Below are 16,461 nucleotides of genomic sequence, written 5' to 3' on the forward strand. Positions count from 1 at the left end.
TTTAGTGTGTTAATATGATGAATTGCACTGATTGATTTTCAGATGTTGAACCAGCCTTCCTTCCCCAGGAAAAACTCCACTTATTGTGGTGTATTACTTTTTGTATATTGCTGGATTTGTTTCGCTAATTTTTTTTAATTAATTTATTTATTTTTATTTTTTGGCTGCGCTGGGTCTTTGTTGCTGCGTGCGGGCTTTCTCTAGTTGCAGAAAGCAGGGGTTACTCTTCGTTGTGGTGCGCGGGCTTCTCATTGCAGTGGCTTCTCTTGTTGCGGAGCACAGGCTCTAGGTGCGCAGGCTTCAGTAGTTGTGGCTTGCAGGCTCTAGAGCGTAGGCTCAGTAGCTGTGGCACACGGGCTTCACTGCTCCACGGCATGTGGGATCCTGCTCTGCGGACCAGGGCTCGAACCCATGTCCCCTGCATTGGCAGGCGGATCCTTAACCACTGCGCTACCAGGGAAGCCCTGTTTTGCTAATATTTTGTTGAGGATTTTTTTTTTAATCTATGTTGATGAAGGAGATTGGTCTGTAGTTCTCTAGACCAAGCGTACATGGAACATTCACCAAGATAGACTATATTCTGGGCCACTAAACAAACTTTAACAAAAGTTTGAAATCTTTAACAATATAATGGAAGTCTCACAAAATATGTTCTCTTACGTCAGAGTTAAAGTAGTAATAACAAAAAAAACACACTTTAAAATAATCCATCAGACAAAAAGAAAGTCTTATGGAAAATTAGAAAATATTTTGAACTGAATAAAAATAAAATATTTCAAAATTCATGGGATGCAGCTAAAGCAGTGTCTAGAGGAAAACGTGTGGGATTCCATGCTCCCAATGCAGGGGGCCCAAGTTTGATCCCTGGTCAGGGAACTAGATCCTGCCTGCCGCAACTAAAAGAGCCCACATGCCTCAACCAAAGATTCTGCATGCCACAACTAAATATCCCACATGCCTCAACTAAAGATCCTGCATGCCACAACTAAAAAAAAAAAGAAAATGATCCCACATGCCACAACTAAGACCTGGTGCAGCCAAATAAATAAATATTTTTAAAACGTTTGTATTAGAAAAGAATAAAGTTCTCAAATCAATAATCTAAGCTTTAGAAAACTAGAGAAAGAAAAACAACCAGAATGAATGAAATAATAAAGAGCAAAAATCAATGAAATATAAAACATAAAACTAGTAGATAGAATTAAACCAAGTTAGTTCTTCGAAAAGGTCAGTAATATTAATAAACCTCTAATCAGACTAACCAAGAAAGGCGAAAAATGATCAGTAACAGAAATGACAGGTGGGACTCTATAGAAATTGAAAGAATAATGAAAAGTAGGCTAGAAAAACTCTATAGCTGGGGCTCCCCTGGTGGTGCAGTGGTTAAGAATCCGCCTGCCAATGCAGGGGACACAGGTTTGAGCCCTGGTCCAGGAGGATCCCATATGCCACGGAGCAGCTAAGCCCGTGCGCCACAACTACCGAGCCTGTGCTCTAGAGCCCATGAGCCACAACTACTGAAGCCTGCACGCCTACAGCCGGTGCTCCACGAGAGGCCACTGCAGTGACAGGCCCGCGCACCGCAACAAGGAGTGGCCCCCGCCCACTGCAACTGGGGAAAGCCCGCATGCAGCAACGAAGACCAATGCAGCCAAAAATAAATTAAAAAAAAAAATTACTTAAGCTCGCCTATGAAGAAATAGATAACCCAAATCATCCTAAATCTACTTAAGAAATTGAACTTCATAGTTAAAAACCTTGCAATTTAGAAAATTACAGGACAAGATAGTTCCACTAGGGAGTCTTACCAAACATTTAAGGAAGAAATACCTGTCCCTGCTTTTAGAAGTCTCTCTGCGTGCCCCTTAGGGCCATTTTCACACACACACACACACACACACACACACACAGACACACAAAGATGGAAAATTAAAAAAAAAAGCAAACAGTGCAGCTTTGTGTGAACAGCAGTGTTTATGTAGGAGGTGTGACCCCAGGTCAACCCCAGTTCTTCCAAGAAGGACCACAGCCATTGCTCTGAGGTGGCCGTACAGTCTGCAGGCAGTGGTCACGGCAGGGGGGAGCTGACATGGGTCACACAGGGACCCAGTGCTGGAAAGGACCCCATCCTGCTGGACGAGAAGGTGTGACGCTGCTTAGGACACCCCCGCTACCCCCGCTGAGAGAGGGATCTGACCTCAAAGACCCAAGCAGTGATTCCAAATCCACCCAAAAATCCTTGTTTCTGAGGGCCAGGCAGGCAGGGGTTTCCCCAGGGGACCCCGAGGTCAGCATTTGTGAGGCCCTGTGCCTGCCTGCTGCTATAGGAATTCAAGTCCAAATGGCCAGTCTCTGGCCAAGGAGACAGTGGGGGCAGGGGGGAATGACTGAGGTGGCCCTGCAGTCCTCCTCTCAGGCCTGTCGTCTGGAAACAGCAGAAGCTTGGCTGGGGGCCGGGCCTGGGCTCAGCCTGCAGACAGGACCTGTCTGTCTCCCCCTGGTGCCCCTCTCTGTGTGCCCGTGAGGACCCTGGGGACTGAGGACAGTTCCAAGGGGCGTCTGGTCTCTGAGCTCGGTCAGCAGGCCTTCCCGTCCACACCCTCCAGGCAGGCCACGCCATACACCCACCCCACTGTCCTCCCTTAGGATCCCTTTGGCAACTGGGAAAAGCGGGTGGTGTGCTCATCCGGCCAGACCAGATGGCTGTGAGGTGGGGGACCCGGCAGCCCAGGGCCCGCCGGCTGCCAGTCTCAGCAAGCACTCGGCTCCTCATTCTGTGCCCGTCCCGCCCTCCCTGTGTGTCCTGCGGGCTGCTTGGGGGGCTGCTCCTCGGCCATCACACCCACGGGGTGGGCTGGGGGGGGGTCCTGCCCCCCAGCAGAAAAATGGGGAACCCACCTCAGGGACAAGGTTGGGGAGTAGCCCCCACGGGCAAGGATGACCCTTCCAGCAGTGCCGGCCTGGCTCTTGCTGGTTCGTGGACTCCTGAAATATTATCTGTGTTTTACTGGTGGCTATTCTCGTCACTGGGTGGGCTGTCCACTCTGAGCTTACCTGGCTGGGTGGCTACCCTCACCAAGGCCTCAGTGGGTGAGGGGAGGAGGCCAGAGGAGGGCGAGGCCGACTGCAGACACCTGAGGGGAGCCACTCTTTGGTGGGACACAGAGGCTGTGGGCACATGGGGACAGCACAAAGTCACAGAGTCCTAGGAGTGAGGGGCTGGGGGACACAGACTCTGCAAGTGGCCCAGGCTGACAAGATCATGAGTTTAAGAATGCGAAAGCTGATGGCTCAGAGCCAGAAGGCTCCTTTGCTGCCACCCTCTGTGACGACGTCCAGGGAGCCTGGCAGGCTGGGAGGGGTTCTTCTGCAGCAGTCCCGGCCCCCACCAGGCGGGGACAGGCCACCAGTTTCATGCCAGCGAACAAGGAGTCACAGCTATCCCCGGGGCCCGGGTCAAGCTCTGGCCCTCTCTTTGCAGTGTCTGTGCCAAACGGGCCCCGCTCGGATCCAGCCCCCTGCTCTCTGGAACCTGCCAGTCTGGTCTTGGCCTCCCTGGCATCCGCACGGGCTGGAAGGGGGCAGCCCTCCAGGGAAGTCGGGGGCACAGGGCCGGGCTGCAGCCCCGATGGGGGAGCGGTGCCCTTGGGCGAAAACAGAGCTGAACTCAGAGGCTGCAGGAAACCCTGGCCCCCCGTGAAAGGCAGGGTGTCGGTCAGCAGGTCTGATGGGCCCACACGGGCGACTGCAGGGCCAGGCTCGGCTGGGGGCCTCCGGGCAGGGGGCCACTGTCGGCAGGAGGCTTCAAAGTGTCTCAGGATCTGAACGAGGGAAGAAGAGGGGAATCAGTGAGGGCTCCTGTGCTCCTCCAGGAATCTCAGAGGACATGGCCCTCCCAGTTCCCTCCTCAATGCCGCTGCCCAGAGCAGGGGGCAGGGCCGCTAGCCGCTCACAACTATTCTCGTGTCATTCCCCCAACTGCAGCGCTGCTGCTCCCCACCCACTGTCACACAAATGGACACTTTCCCGGCGTCAAGCTGCCGTGTGACCTGCCAGAGCAGGAAAAGCCCCCCTGGTCAGGTGCCACACGAGCACCTGACACACACGCGGAGAGAACAGACATGTCTAAACCCCCTGATCGTTCCCACCTGCCAGACTCCTGGGTCCTTCCCAGGTTTTAGAAACACCACCGTGACATGCCCACAACGTGTTTCGTGTGTGGCAGGTTCACTAGTGCTTTGAAGAAGGGCAGTTTAGGGACAGGTGACTAAGGATCTGAATCTTCAGCCACCACAGAGGAAACCAGAAGCCGAAGGATGCCAACAGCGGGCGGAGGTGCTGGGGCCTGGCTGCTGCCGAGGGGCCCCCAGCGAAGATCCCGGGTGGCCTCCCCACATTCATCAGTGGAAAGAAGACTCAGACGAACGGAACCATTTCTGTCCTCCTGGAGCTGGGGATCTGGGAGCAGAGCTCAGACCCACGAGCTGTGACCCAGAGTACAGAACAGAGGGACAGATGCATCCAAGCATTCGAGGAGAGCTTCCCACAGGAGACGAGCCCTGAGGGAGAGCGAGTCGCCCGAAGGGCAGAGCTGCTGGGCAGAAGGGCGGGGGAGAGGCCAGGCCCCCGACCGCTGTCCTAAGGGCATGACCTGTCCCTCCTGTCCAGCAAGGGCAGGAGGGGCGGGTCTAGGGAAGGCAGTGGAGGGTGGGGGAGACGGTGTGGGGCTGCCGAGGCGTCCTGTGCCCGCTTCTCTGGGTCCCAGAGGCTGCCCACCTTGGTGGCCTTGTTGGTCACGGGTCCAGGGCTGCCCACACTGAGCTCCTGCAGCCGAGGCCGGGCAAGGAGCAGGACTCGCTCCTGGGAGAGCAGGTCGGTGCACCCGAGGGAGGCGATGGCACCCAGGGCTCTCTGCGGGGCGGGCTTGATGTCAGCAGGGTCCACCCCCAGGGAGGGCTGTCTGACCAGCTCCCTCCCTCCTCTCGGCCCTCAGCCGAGCTGGGCGGTCCACCAGAATCCCGTGCTCGCTCCCCCCTCACCCACCGCCACCCCCGCTCCCCCCCTCACCATCTGCACACGCTCGCTGGTTGCGCCCAGGTGGCGGATGAGCAGCTCCAGCACGGCCTCACAGTTGAGGAGTCCACACCTGCATGAAGGGGGCACCGGGCAATGGGGCTGGGCCAGCAGAGCAAGAGGGGGGCAGTGTGCAGAGCCAGGGTGAGGGGCCGGGGGGGGGCGCAGGGCTGGGGGGCCTGCAGTGGGTCAGGGGCTCACTCTTTGACGAAGTGCTGCACCTCCTCTCGGCTCAGGAAGCAATGTGGCCCCCGTGTCACGGCCCGGACCAGGCTCAGCTCCTGCTGGCAGTCACTCAGGATCACGGCCTCGACCCTGTCGGGGGCACGCAGGTCAGGAAAGAGAGTGGATTCCACCCATGCCAGGAGGGGTTAAGCCTTTCCGGGTCAAGTCTCCCCCATCGGGGTAGGACCCTGGAGCAGGGCAGGGAGGGGTGCCCTGGGGTGCTGGCTCACCTTTCTGCCAGGTCGCTGGGTGCCCGGCTGGCCCCTGAGGGGCTGTCACTGCCCGACGGACTACCTGAGTCCGAGGCCTTGCCCAGGTCATCATTTTCCTGGGAAGAATCCTGAGAGTTTGGGCTGCTGTCCAGCTCCTCCCAGCCGCCTCCGGCCTGCCCAGGCTGGTGTCTCATGGCTGGAAGAAACAGTGACCAAGGGTAAGACCCTTGTGGGCCTCAGACTGGCCCCATGTCCATCTTCCAGGAGCCCTGGATGGGGAGACCCAGGGAAGGGCCTGGGGGCTGGGTCCCGAGATGTGGACAGGGTGGCCGCCTGGGCTCCAGCTCCAGGAAACACCAGGCGAGAGGAGACGGGACAGAATGGGGCACATTCTGACTCAGGGCCAGGGTGGGGGGTCCCGCACGGGACACGCCCAGCCTGGAAGATGCAGGAAGCAGTGCCAGGCACCACAGGCCAGGCGGGAGGCAGGACACACAGGGCAGCGGGCTGGGGCAGTGGGGCGGCGCCCAGCACAGCAGCTCTCAAATCCCAGTGAGTCCTGACATTCTTCCTTCTAGCCAGACAAACGTGACAGCAGCGTCTGGGAAAGGCGGAGATCACAGACAGATGCTCCTCCTTCCTTTTTTACAGCTCACCACTAGAACGCACGTGCCACGGAGCCTGGCCCCTGTGGGGGGCTTCCCTGTTGTCCCTGGGCCCTGATGGGCTGCACAGCCGCTTGAACGTGCTGGGTGAATGCACAAGAGCTGGGGCTGGGCTCCCGTCCCAGCTCAAGTCCTGCTTCTGTGTCTGAGCAGCTGGGATCCTGGGCGGACCCCGCCTTCTCGTGGGGCCTTACCACCCAAGTTCCCACCCAGAGCAGACTGACAGAGACGTCAGACAGTGCAGGGACAAGGCAGCCACCGCAGAGGCCCCAGGGAACTCGAGTCGTGTGGGCGGCCGGCTCTGTGGGGGTTCCCACGTGGCCAATGGAGCATGCTGGCTCTGAGAGGTGTCCTGGGAGCGGCAGGGTGTGGCTCGTACCCCCTCCCACCATGGGTGGGCTGCTTTCTTCCTCCTCCCCCATCAGCTCCGGCCTGGCCCGAACAGGTGACAGGAAGCCCAGGGCCCTGGGAGGGGGAAGCCAGACCCCTCCAGGGGAGGAGTCTCACTGGATACCTCGGGCACCTGGGCCGGCTGTGGGGAGAGGGTTCCCAGGGGTTGGAGGGCCGAGGCCGGCTGAAGGTGTCACAGCCGGCTGGTAGGCGTCACCTCGCAGAAGGGACCTCTGGGAGCTGGGGCTCTCAGGCCCAGGGCGCATGGTGCTGGCCACCACCTCTGCGGCCTTCTGGATGGTGGACAGGAAGGCTTCGCCTGCAGAGCCTGCACCAGAGACGGAGAGGAGACGGCGCAGCCCCTCTCAGTCCTGCCCCGTTTTCCCAGGATGAGGTGCCCCTGCCTGCTCCCCACCCAGGACTTGGAAGCAGGACACAAGCTGCAGTCACAGAGCAGAGACCATGTGGAGGGACAGGGCCCTTCCGGAAGCTTCCGTGGTGAATTCACTTCAGTGCATCCTGGCCCCATGGAACCTTGGACGCTCGGCAGCTCACAGCAAAGCTGTGCCGCTGGGCCCCCTGGGTCCCCGCCTTGGAGCAGGGGGCCACCTGAGGTGCTTGTCCTGAGAACCACAATCTCCGTGGCCGCTTAAGGAGTGCTCACGCCCAGGGCTGAAGGGCCTTCCCACGAGTGCCCCACAGAGGGTGATCCGGCGGCCACCCCCAAATTAGGAACAGGTGGGGCCTCTGAGGCAGACCCACTTCGGGAATTACAAGTGCCAGGGAACTGGGAGCCGTGACCACACAGTCAGCACAGCAGCCTGACACGGCCCAGTGGCCCTGCCGGGGCCTCAGGCTCTCCCAGCAAGCAGGGCCGGCACCCGGCCTGCTCTAAATCACCCCTGCCACAGCCGGGACCACCACCCTCTGCCCTCGGCTCCTTGAAGGAGCCAGCGCTGGGGGCCCGAGTGCAAGGCTGACCCTCAGCCTCGCTTCTCACCTGTCGGTTAAACAGAGCCGGCTGCACCTGCCCTGCCGCCCCAGGGTGGGAGGGAAGTCAGTCGGGGGGCGCACAGGCCCCGCCCACCCCTCGCCCGGCCCCTCATCCCCACAGCACTCACCTGTGTGGCCCCGTTCCTTGCTGTAGCCGAAGCCCTGTAGGGAGCTCTGGGGCCTGGACTGGGAGCCCATGCCTGTGGGGAGGCCCACGTCAGCAGCGGCAGGGACCCCCACCCTCAGTCCCGGATACTCAGGGGAGGAGAGGCCGTGAGCCCCCGCAGAGTGGAACCTGGTGATGGGGCTGGACGTACTTGCATACCTGCTGGAGGCAGGGCCCTGGGTGGCTGGGAAGGAGGCAGAGGTGACAAGGCGTCCGAGAACAAGGCAGCCCCCAAGTCCTAGGCAGAGGCAGAGGACACTCAGCACAGCCACACGCCGCTGTCCTCCCGCCCACCCCTCTGCTCTGCACCCCGTCCCCTTCTCCTCTGAGGGCCACACACAGGGGCTCCCGTCCCGCAGCAGGAGTGGAACCAGAGTCCCGGGTGGGAAAAGTAGGGAGAGACCTGGGTCCTGGGCTCACCTGGGCGGCTGCCCGCACCTTCTGGTACAAGCTGTTCCCGTGGAGAGGATCCGGGGGTCCCGTGAAAACTGCGGGACGGAGGCAGAGGGGAGCAGAGCTGAGCTGGGCTATGCCAACCACCCCGAGGGGCCCAGCCTCAAAGCCCACCCCCGACACAGGTGGTGAGCCTCGGCCCCGCCCAGCCCCCCAGGAAGCCCCTGCTCAGCACCACCCCCCCGAGTCCCTGGGGGCTTCCTAAAGCACAGATGCACCACCGTCCCCAGGCCTGAAGTGGCTATGCCCTCACAACCCCTCGGCTCCCCCGGCCCACACCCCCAGCGGCGAGGCTGCAATCCGACCTCCAGAACATCATGGGCTGCATCACTCCCTGACCCCACTGCCGCCCCCGCCTGAGCTCCTGCACCCGCGGCCTAACTGCCTCCCCTCAACCCCTTCTCCACCCAGAGGCAACCAGAGGGGGCTCTTGTCCGATTCGAAACACTTAGCGCTTCCAGGGGCTCAAAGATGATAAAACTCAAGTTCCTTACCACGTCTGAAAAGTCTCCTGCTCATAAAACTTCAGATGTGGTGTATCAAACGAGCTTAAATCTCATTAAGCCACTCGCGGGCTCTCCCTGCTGCAGGGCCCTTGCACTAGCTGGAGGACACCTTATGCCTGGCTCCACCTCATCCTTTCAGAGCTGAGAGGAAGAGCAGGGCCTCTCTGTTTCCTCTGTCCAAACACATCGCACTTTTCATCCATCTGGTGCTGTCTCCACCCTGGCAGGCCAGCCCCGGGGTGTGCAGACCACGGCCCTGCAACCAGGTAGGGCGGGCACCTCCCTGCTGCCGTGCCACAGCTCCCACCCTCCCTGTGGGGCCCAAGCCTCGAATTGCAGGGGACCCCCACCTGGCCCCCAAAGTAGGGCCGTCCTCTCTGTGTACCTTCCTGCTCCCAGCACCACCTCTTCTCACAGCCTATGCAGGCCTATCTGGGCACCCGTCCTCTGGGGGCAGTGCTCAGAGCTCAAGCGATTTTGGTGCCAACAGAAAACCACGGTCTGCTGTCCCTGTTCTGCTTCATCTGCCCTCTTTGGAGACCAGGATAGAGGTGACATCTGGCACCAGCCATGGTCACATGAGCTGCCCAGCGGGACAGGCCCATTCTGACCAGCTGGCTGGTGAGTATGAACCAGCCGTGCTCCTTCAGTGCACAAGCTCCGGGAGCTAAGCCGTGACAAGTGCACCCCCAGCCCCCTGGATGCCTCTGGGCATCTGCTGAGTCATGGTCTGTGCCCGCTTCAAGGCCATTCCCTGTCTCCAAGGCGCTGGCATAGTGGCCCAGGGCCCACGGGCAGCCCAGCCCCACCCCAGCCTCAGTCCTGCCTGCAGTAAAGGGGGGACAGTGGATTTGGGGTGTGGGTGGGATAAGTCCCAGCACCTGGCGGGTGGGACTCGCTCGCTAACTGCTGAGGGTCTCCTGCAAGCAAGCAGTGGCCGAGGGACTCAGTCCCCTCCGTGGCATTGCCCCTCAGGGACAGCTTGGCAGGGTGGGTTCTTGCCTGAACACCAAGGCCCTCCTGTTCAGTTTGCCCCACCCGAGGAGAAGATCTCAGGCCATGTCCCCACAAGTCCTTGTTAACAAGAGATGAGAGACGCACGGACACCTCCGGCCTGGGGGTGGGTGAGTGATGGGGCTCCACCCCAGACCCACCTGTCGCCTGGACCACGACAGGCCAGAGCCCCACCTCTCCTGCCGGCCTCACCAGTCCCGTCCTCCCACAGCCCTTCCAACAGCGGAAGGCTTACTAGGGCCCTGAGGAGCAGCCCTGGGGAGAAGAGAGAGCCCGTGGCAGGGATGGCAGTGCGGACGCTTGCCGAGTGCCCACCGTGTGCAGGGCACAAGGACAGGAAAGGTCCAGGCCGCAAGGGCCTGGCAGGGCTCACGGACAGACACCAGTCATTCTGTACAGTGCGGTGAACACAGGGGAGGAGCAGGGGGCTAAGCGCAGGGAGGGCTTGGAGGAGCCCCCAGCTGAGCTGGCCTGGCCCTTTGGGGAGGAGGGAAGGGTCCGGCACAGAGGAGCTGGCAGCAGAGGACAGGGTGGACGGAGCACAGGGTGGGAGCATGAGTAAGGGGTGGGGGAGCGGGGGCCCGGGTTATGGGATTTGGCCAAGACCTGCCTGGGCCACCCTCCTCCCTGCACCTCCACTGGGTTGTGCCGGTGCTGTACCTGCGGCTTCCTGGATGAAGGCGGGGTTGCGCTTAAGGATGAGCAGGAAGGACGAGGAGCCATGACCGCACAGGTGCAGCATGATCTTCAGTACCTGGGGGAGCAGGCACGTGGGGCAGAGCTGGGCCCAAAGAATGGCACCCCTCCCGACACAGCCACCGCGCCCCCGGCTCACCCCTCCCCTCCAGCCTCACCACCGGGGGCAGGACTGGGCCCTAAACTAACCCCCAGGAAAGTCTGCGGAGCCGCTCACGGACTCACCTTGAGCTTCACGCGGCCAGAGCCGCTCTGCAGACGGCTCAGCAGGTACTCCAGGAGGCACTGGCTGCTGCCCAGGGACTCGTGGGTGATCTCTGGGAGGCGCTCGGTTAGGGAAGGGGCGAGCTGACCCTGGGCCGCACAAGGCCGCTGGCCTGGGCGAGAAGCCAGGCCTTCCTGCCACACGCTCCTCAGCGTGTCCCCCCAGCAGGCGCCCACCCAGGCCCTGGTTTCAGGAGCATCAGGCTTCTAGGGTTTCCTGAGCCTCATCTCATCAGTAGCGCGGCTTTCAGAGCCCGCTCACACCTGGCTACTATGGAAAAGGAGCCGTGGCCCGCTCAGGGTAGAAGCCCAGGAACCCTGCTCCAGGGCCCCCACATGTGTCCACAAGGAAGGATACTGGCGATCTCCTCAAACAGGTAGCCTGGACACGGGACGTCATCATCCGACGTTCCCTTCAGAAGAATCGGGAGCTAAAAGGGAGGGAGAGCCCTGCCCACGGTGAGTGGCCATGCACACGGGGGGCCCCCGGACACCAAAGGGGCCACCCATTCCTGAGATGGGCCACAGGAGCCCTCGTTCGCGGGGCACCAGTCTCCACACATCTCGTTGTTGGCATGCCACAGGGTGAGGGGACCCAGAGAGGGCAGTTATGGTCCTACTGGCCACAGGAAGCCTGCAGGAGCCTCCCTTGTGGAGGTCAGCATGAACGCCTGGGAAGAGGAAATGGGTGGTGGTCTCCATGGTGACGGGCCCTCTGGGTCAGGATTCGGCATGGCCCCCAGACCCCTATGCTTACAGCCGCACAACTTAAAACCACCTTTAGTTTACCTACTTACTGACTGGCAAAAAAAAAAAAAAAGCCCTTGGGGTCAGCCCCCTTCCCACTTCCCACGCAGGGCACTGGGAAGATTACATTTTTCCAGAACACAAATCAGCAAAGTGACATAACCATTCAGCCTGACCGACCTACAGCTCCACTTCTATGAAAGGACTCCATGGAAACAACCCAAAGCAAGAACAACCAACTTAGTTGTGTGTCTCACGTTTACCTGTTGGCAGAAATTAAGACCTGACTCAGCACAAAGACCGACAGCTTATAGGGATAAAACCCAGAAACACCCGTTCCACATCATTGAACATCTGGGGGGCACAAGCCTCAGTGTAGACAGACTTCAGGTGCACTCCGGGAGGTGCTGGCCACAGATACGGTCTGCCTGAATGTCGCACGAGGCTGTGTGTGTACACACTCTTTAGCTATTTGTCCACCAAGACCCAGAGGGGAGCTGGCAAGGTCTGCAGAACCGTAGAATGCTTGGCACATAGCGAAATCTCTGCTCAAAGAGAACTGACTGTGCTTCTGGCAGCACGAGGGTGAACCGGGAATCCCCCCACCCCCATCCCCACCGCCTGCCTGAGGAAGCTCGAGGTGCCAGGAGAATTTACTGGGTCATTTCAGAAGCATTTTCTAAGAAGGACCTACAATTGTGAACACGGAACTCCTACAACTCGGGAGTATCTTTCTCAAGGACCTGAAGGCCACTCCTCTAAATGTAACCATCAGGAAGGACAGGGGCTGTCTCCCAGTCGCTACTGGACGATGGGATCCTAGCTTCTGTAACCACCAGCTATCAGCACAGCAGCCGGTATCCCGTGGACACTGCCCAACTGCCTATAATTTTTCACTTGAGCTCCACCCGTCCCTCCTTCTGTCCTGAAAACTCTCAGTCCTCTCTGCACAATTTGGAGTGGAGCTCAGGGCTTCCCCCACCGCCTGAGCCACTGAATAAAAGGTTTTCCCGTTTCCCGGACCACTGTCTGGTTGTGTTTATCTTAGACAGAATTTGGGGTCACTATGTTTCCTTTTCTGTAAGGTTATTGATACTTTAAGTTGGGTAAGAAAACAAAAACTGGGGTCCCACAGCTCTCTTCTCCAACTTGGATTTTGTTCAAGGGGGTCTCACTGTCCCCAGTGGACCTGACACACGGGTAGCCTGACCTGCCCCCTCGACGTACGTGCTGTGGGATCCCCCAGCTTTGGGAGGGGCCGAAGAGTAGGAGGGGAGAGGAGGAGGGGTCTGGGGTGTAGGAGGGGACGGAAGGGGGTGAAAAAGAGTAGAGAGAATAAGTGGGAGGGGCCGGGGGACGACGGAGGGGACGCCGAGCTCAGGAGCAGCCGGAGAGCCCGGCGCGGGGACGCCGCGAGGGTCGAGCGGAGCCAGGGAGGCGGCCGGTTCGGGCCGGGGGCGAGGCCAGGAGGCGGCGCGCGGCGGGGCCGGGGCCCCCCGCACTCACCCGGTGCAGGAAGCTCAGGCGGTCCCGCAGCGGCACCGTGGCCGCCATGGTGCCGGTCAGCTTCCGGCCCCGCCCAGCTCCCGCCAGGCCCGAGCCCCTTCCAATAACTGCGCGGGTCTGACCCCGCTGGCCAATCACTCGCGTGAGGCGGGCCCTGCGGCTGACTTCGGGAAACAATTTGCACATGAACCAATCCAAAGTCCAAGGACAAAGACAGACAAAACCGCGAGCCAATTGCAAGGCTCTGGAACACCAGGAGCGGTTCCGGAGGAGAGGCGGAGGCGAGGGCTGAAGCCTGGCCAATGACAAAGCGCAAGAAAGGTTGTGGGCGGAAGCTCCGACCTATTAAGCTGTTGGGTGCCGGAAGAGGCTGGACCTAAGATGGCGGCGCCCACGGGTGCCAGGAAGAGCTGCTCATGTCGGGGAACGGAGCAGTGTGGGGTCGCGTGCGAAGCCGCCTCCGCGCCTTCCCCGATCGCCTGGCGGCCTGTGGGGCCGAGGTGCGGAGTCGTCAGGCGGGGCAGGAAGGGCCGCGCGGGGCGGGGTGCGGGCTGGCGGGGTGGTGGTGACTGGGGAGCGGGGACGGGGTCTGCCCGGGTGACCGGCGGGCGTGGGGGCCGCCGCGACCCTCGCCCGTCCCCGTCCCGCCCCCAGGCCGCGGCCTACGGCAGGTGCGTGCAGGCGTCCATGGCCCCGGGCGGCCGCTTGAGGAAGGATCTGTGCGCGCAGGAGTTCGAGGCCTTACGGAGCTGCTTCGTTGCCGCGGTAGGTGGGCGCCGGCCCCGCCCGGGGAACGGACCTTGGGAGGCTGGCACCCACGTGCTTGCGCGGGCCCTCCGGCTTCCTTTCCTTCTGGGTGCGGTGCTGGGCGCCAGCAAGTGCTTCAGACGCGGCACACCCTCCATCAGCCGGCGCGACCCCCGCCGCCATGGAGCGCGCGTGCCAGTGTCCGTCAGGTTGGGGGAGCACCGCTCTCAACGTGTACTTGCCAGTGCCTTGTAACCCTTTGCGGGACTGTTGCTGGTGGGGGGTCCCGGCCCCTGCTGTCCTAGTTTCTCTGGTGTTTAGGACCCCACGTGTGTGCTGTGCGTGGGCAGTTGCAACCGGGCACCCCGACCCCCCCCTTCCTTTCGACTACCCCATTTCACAGAGGGTGAAAGGAGAAAAAACGAGTGTATTTTAGGTTTGTTGTCATGACCAAGGTTACAGAGGCTGAGAAGTCCCCCACCCAGCCGCGCTGGTTGGTTCTCACTGGCGCAGAAGCGGGCTGTGGTGACAACAGTGTGTTCCTTGGCTCTGGACTCAGTTCTGCTTCTAACCCTTCTGTAACAGGTGGTTTCTGTTTCTGAGCTGTGGCGTTTTCTGATCCTCATCTGATCAAATGCTATGCCAGTGAAAATAGACACCGTGCACAAGTAAAGATTTATGGTGTTGTGTTGATGCATTTATTATAAAGGATGGGGAGGAAGTAGGGTTGGAAGAGACCCACACTGACTGAGGGAGAGGAGCTCTCTGGGGAACAGAGATGGGAGTTCCAGTCTCTCAAGAGGAGGGTGTGGAGACCGCCTGTAATGAGGCTTTAACACAGGGTTTTGAGCTGGTGTCATGGCCTTGGGTGCCCCTGGCCCAGTGGGTCTGGGGTGGGCCACGATGCCAGTGGTCAGCTCTGTTTGCCAGAACTGCTGATCTCGAGAACTGGACCCAAGAAGGGGCAGTTGGGTCAGCCTAGCAGAATTCAGGGAATCCAAGGCAGTTTCCTGATGTTCCAGGATGGTTGAGAATGCGTGGGCTATCCCTCATTTCCTGGAGGGCTCAGAGAACTCCTTGCACCTTCCTTGCCATCGTTGTGGCTGGGACGTGTGGCCTCAGCCCTTGTCACCAACCTCTGATCTGACATGTGCCCTTCACCCAAGCTGCGTGTGTCCCTTGGACTTGCTTCCTGCCTCTTGGCAGCTTCCCTACTTTACTTAGAGTGTTCCCTCGGGGAGGGGACAAACCTTCATTCTGTGGTCACTGGTTGGAAGGATTCACATGTGAGATAAAGATCACACACTTCTGGCCACGCTAGGCTTTTCTCTACTGCCTATGGTTAGTCAGGAATCACCCATTACAGGTATCTGGTCATCTGTGATTCCTTACGCTCCTTTGCCTCTGTCACGTCATCCTGCCCCCGGGAGCATGTCGCTGCCTCTCGTGCCATTTTCCACTGAGGGTAACCTAACTGCAGGCCCTGGGCACTGGAAGCTCAGAACAGGGAACTTGGGGGTTTCTCACCTAAGAACACAAGCCGGTGAACGCATTTTTGCCCACTCTGCCTGGACCCTGAGACTCCACGGGGCTGAACGAGGAGGCAGAGGGCTCTGGGCGCCACTTCCAGCTCCGTCCCTGGGAGCCCTGTCCCTGGGCCAAGTGTTTCAGCATCTCTGACCTCAGAGTTTCCGCTACAGGGGGAAAACTAAACGTAACTCATTGGTGCACATGCCTGGCACAGGTGGGCGTGGCTTTGAGGCCACAGAGCAGGTTGAGCTCTGTGGCCTGTGGAGGTGGGAGCAGAGACCCAGCCCCAGGGGCCCCCTGCTGCAATCCATGGCCAGGCTCTTTGTAAGTTATTTGCCAGAAGATGGCATTTGGTGTGGCAGTCTTCTTACTTTAGAGCCACGTCTAACTTGAAAACAACTCATTCAGACAAAGAACTTTCTCTTCCAGGCCAGGAAGACCCTGACGGGAAGCCATTAGGAAGGACTGCGAGCTCCACTCCACGTCCCCGGGTGTGTGGTACTGATGGCCCCGAGGGGCAACTGTCTAAAACCTCAAAAGCTCTTGAGGCTAAAAGGACCGGAAACACTTTAGGCGAATGCGGGCAGAGGGGCATGGGTTTTCCAACTTTGCTCACTTAAGGATTCAGGGGAGAATAAGATGAAATGAACCCACAATAAAGACCAGATCAGATGCTATAAGATCTATTTTGTCTGCAGGGTGAGCGCGTGGGCCATAGAACACCCTGCCTCTCGAGTCTCTCTCTTTTTTTTTTTTTTTTTTTTTTTTTTTGCGGTACGCCGGCCTCTCACTGCTATGGCCTCTCCCGTTGCGGAGCTCAGGCTCCGGACGCGCAGGCCCAGCGGCCATGGCTCACGGGCCCAGCCGCTCCGCGGCATGTGGGATCTTCCCGGACCGGGGCACAAACCCGCGTCCCCTGTATCGGCAGGTGGACTCTCAACCACTGCACCACCAGGGAAGCCCGAGTCTCATTTTTTAAAGAATTCTCACCAAAGGCGAGTCGTCTGAGTCTAGCGAGGCCTCTAGAAGTAACTACCAATTTACAGCACGGACCAAAGAGAGAAGAGCGACACCACGAGGGAAAGGTAACCGCTGTAGGAATCTGATACTGATGGTTTTTTCAGACTTGGAGAGGAAAAAAGGCAGGGGTTGCTCTTCCAGACTAAGGCATGAGTCGAGGGAGGGTCCGGTTTAGGAACCCAGTAGTGAGACCCTCCCCGTGGGGTCTCCTACCCACCCTTCTGCAGCCTCTGGAGTCCAAGCCCAAGCCCATC

At 59.7% G+C, this 16,461-nt stretch overlaps 2 protein-coding genes across 13 annotated transcripts; one reads left to right on the plus strand and one right to left on the minus strand.

Moving 5' to 3' along the window:
• Positions 1 to 97: 97 nt before the first annotated feature.
• Positions 98 to 13,041, minus strand: TEPSIN (TEPSIN adaptor related protein complex 4 accessory protein). 12 transcript variants are annotated; one of them, XM_033438720.2, is made up of 14 exons: positions 12,911 to 13,038; positions 11,016 to 11,088; positions 10,619 to 10,710; positions 10,358 to 10,451; positions 9,838 to 9,952; positions 8,145 to 8,212; positions 7,876 to 7,962; positions 7,687 to 7,758; positions 6,690 to 6,893; positions 5,529 to 5,706; positions 5,275 to 5,388; positions 5,068 to 5,146; positions 4,777 to 4,911; positions 98 to 3,821 (listed from the first exon to the last, which is right to left on the minus strand). In XM_033438720.2, exons 1-14 carry the CDS (start codon positions 12,956 to 12,958, stop codon positions 3,261 to 3,263), a joined length of 1,920 nt encoding a protein of 639 aa, XP_033294611.1. In that variant the 5' UTR covers positions 12,959 to 13,038; the 3' UTR covers positions 98 to 3,260. The 12 variants fall into 12 exon arrangements, with proteins under 12 accessions (XP_033294611.1, XP_033294616.1, XP_033294610.1 ...); XM_033438725.2 differs by lacking the exon at positions 6,690 to 6,893 and having other exon boundaries at positions 12,911 to 13,039; XM_033438719.2 differs by having other exon boundaries at positions 6,783 to 6,893; positions 7,687 to 7,962; positions 12,911 to 13,039.
• Positions 13,042 to 13,250: 209 nt separating this feature from the next.
• NDUFAF8 (NADH:ubiquinone oxidoreductase complex assembly factor 8) lies at positions 13,251 to 15,867 on the plus strand. The gene is made up of 3 exons (XM_004275561.3): positions 13,251 to 13,410; positions 13,565 to 13,675; positions 15,617 to 15,867. The coding sequence occupies exons 1-3, from the start codon at positions 13,327 to 13,329 to the stop codon at positions 15,644 to 15,646; spliced, it is 225 nt and encodes a 74-aa protein (XP_004275609.1). The 5' UTR covers positions 13,251 to 13,326; the 3' UTR covers positions 15,647 to 15,867.
• The last annotated feature ends 594 nt before the right edge of the window (positions 15,868 to 16,461 follow it).

Source organism: Orcinus orca, chromosome 19, assembly GCF_937001465.1.
Source record: "Orcinus orca chromosome 19, mOrcOrc1.1, whole genome shotgun sequence".
NCBI classification, from domain to species: domain Eukaryota; kingdom Metazoa; phylum Chordata; class Mammalia; order Artiodactyla; family Delphinidae; genus Orcinus; species Orcinus orca.

Excerpts from the sequence above, each read along its gene's own strand:
- TEPSIN (XM_033438717.2), bottom strand. The coding sequence starts at position 12,958 with ATGGCGGCCACGGTGCCGCTGCGGGACCGCCTGAGCTTCCTGCACCGG. Across the intron at positions 5,389-5,528 it reads CCCAGCGACCTGGCAGAAAG|GGTCGAGGCCGTGATCCTGA; the intron begins GTGAGCCAGCAC and ends TGCCCCCGACAG. Across the intron at positions 4,912-5,067 it reads CCAGCGAGCGTGTGCAGATG|AGAGCCCTGGGTGCCATCGC; the intron begins GTGAGGGGGGGA and ends CCCGCCCCGCAG.
- NDUFAF8 (XM_004275561.3), top strand. The coding sequence starts at position 13,327 with ATGTCGGGGAACGGAGCAGTGTGGGGTCGCGTGCGAAGCCGCCTCCGC. Across the intron at positions 13,411-13,564 it reads TGGCGGCCTGTGGGGCCGAG|GCCGCGGCCTACGGCAGGTG; the intron begins GTGCGGAGTCGT and ends TCCCGCCCCCAG. Across the intron at positions 13,676-15,616 it reads GGAGCTGCTTCGTTGCCGCG|GCCAGGAAGACCCTGACGGG; the intron begins GTAGGTGGGCGC and ends TTTCTCTTCCAG.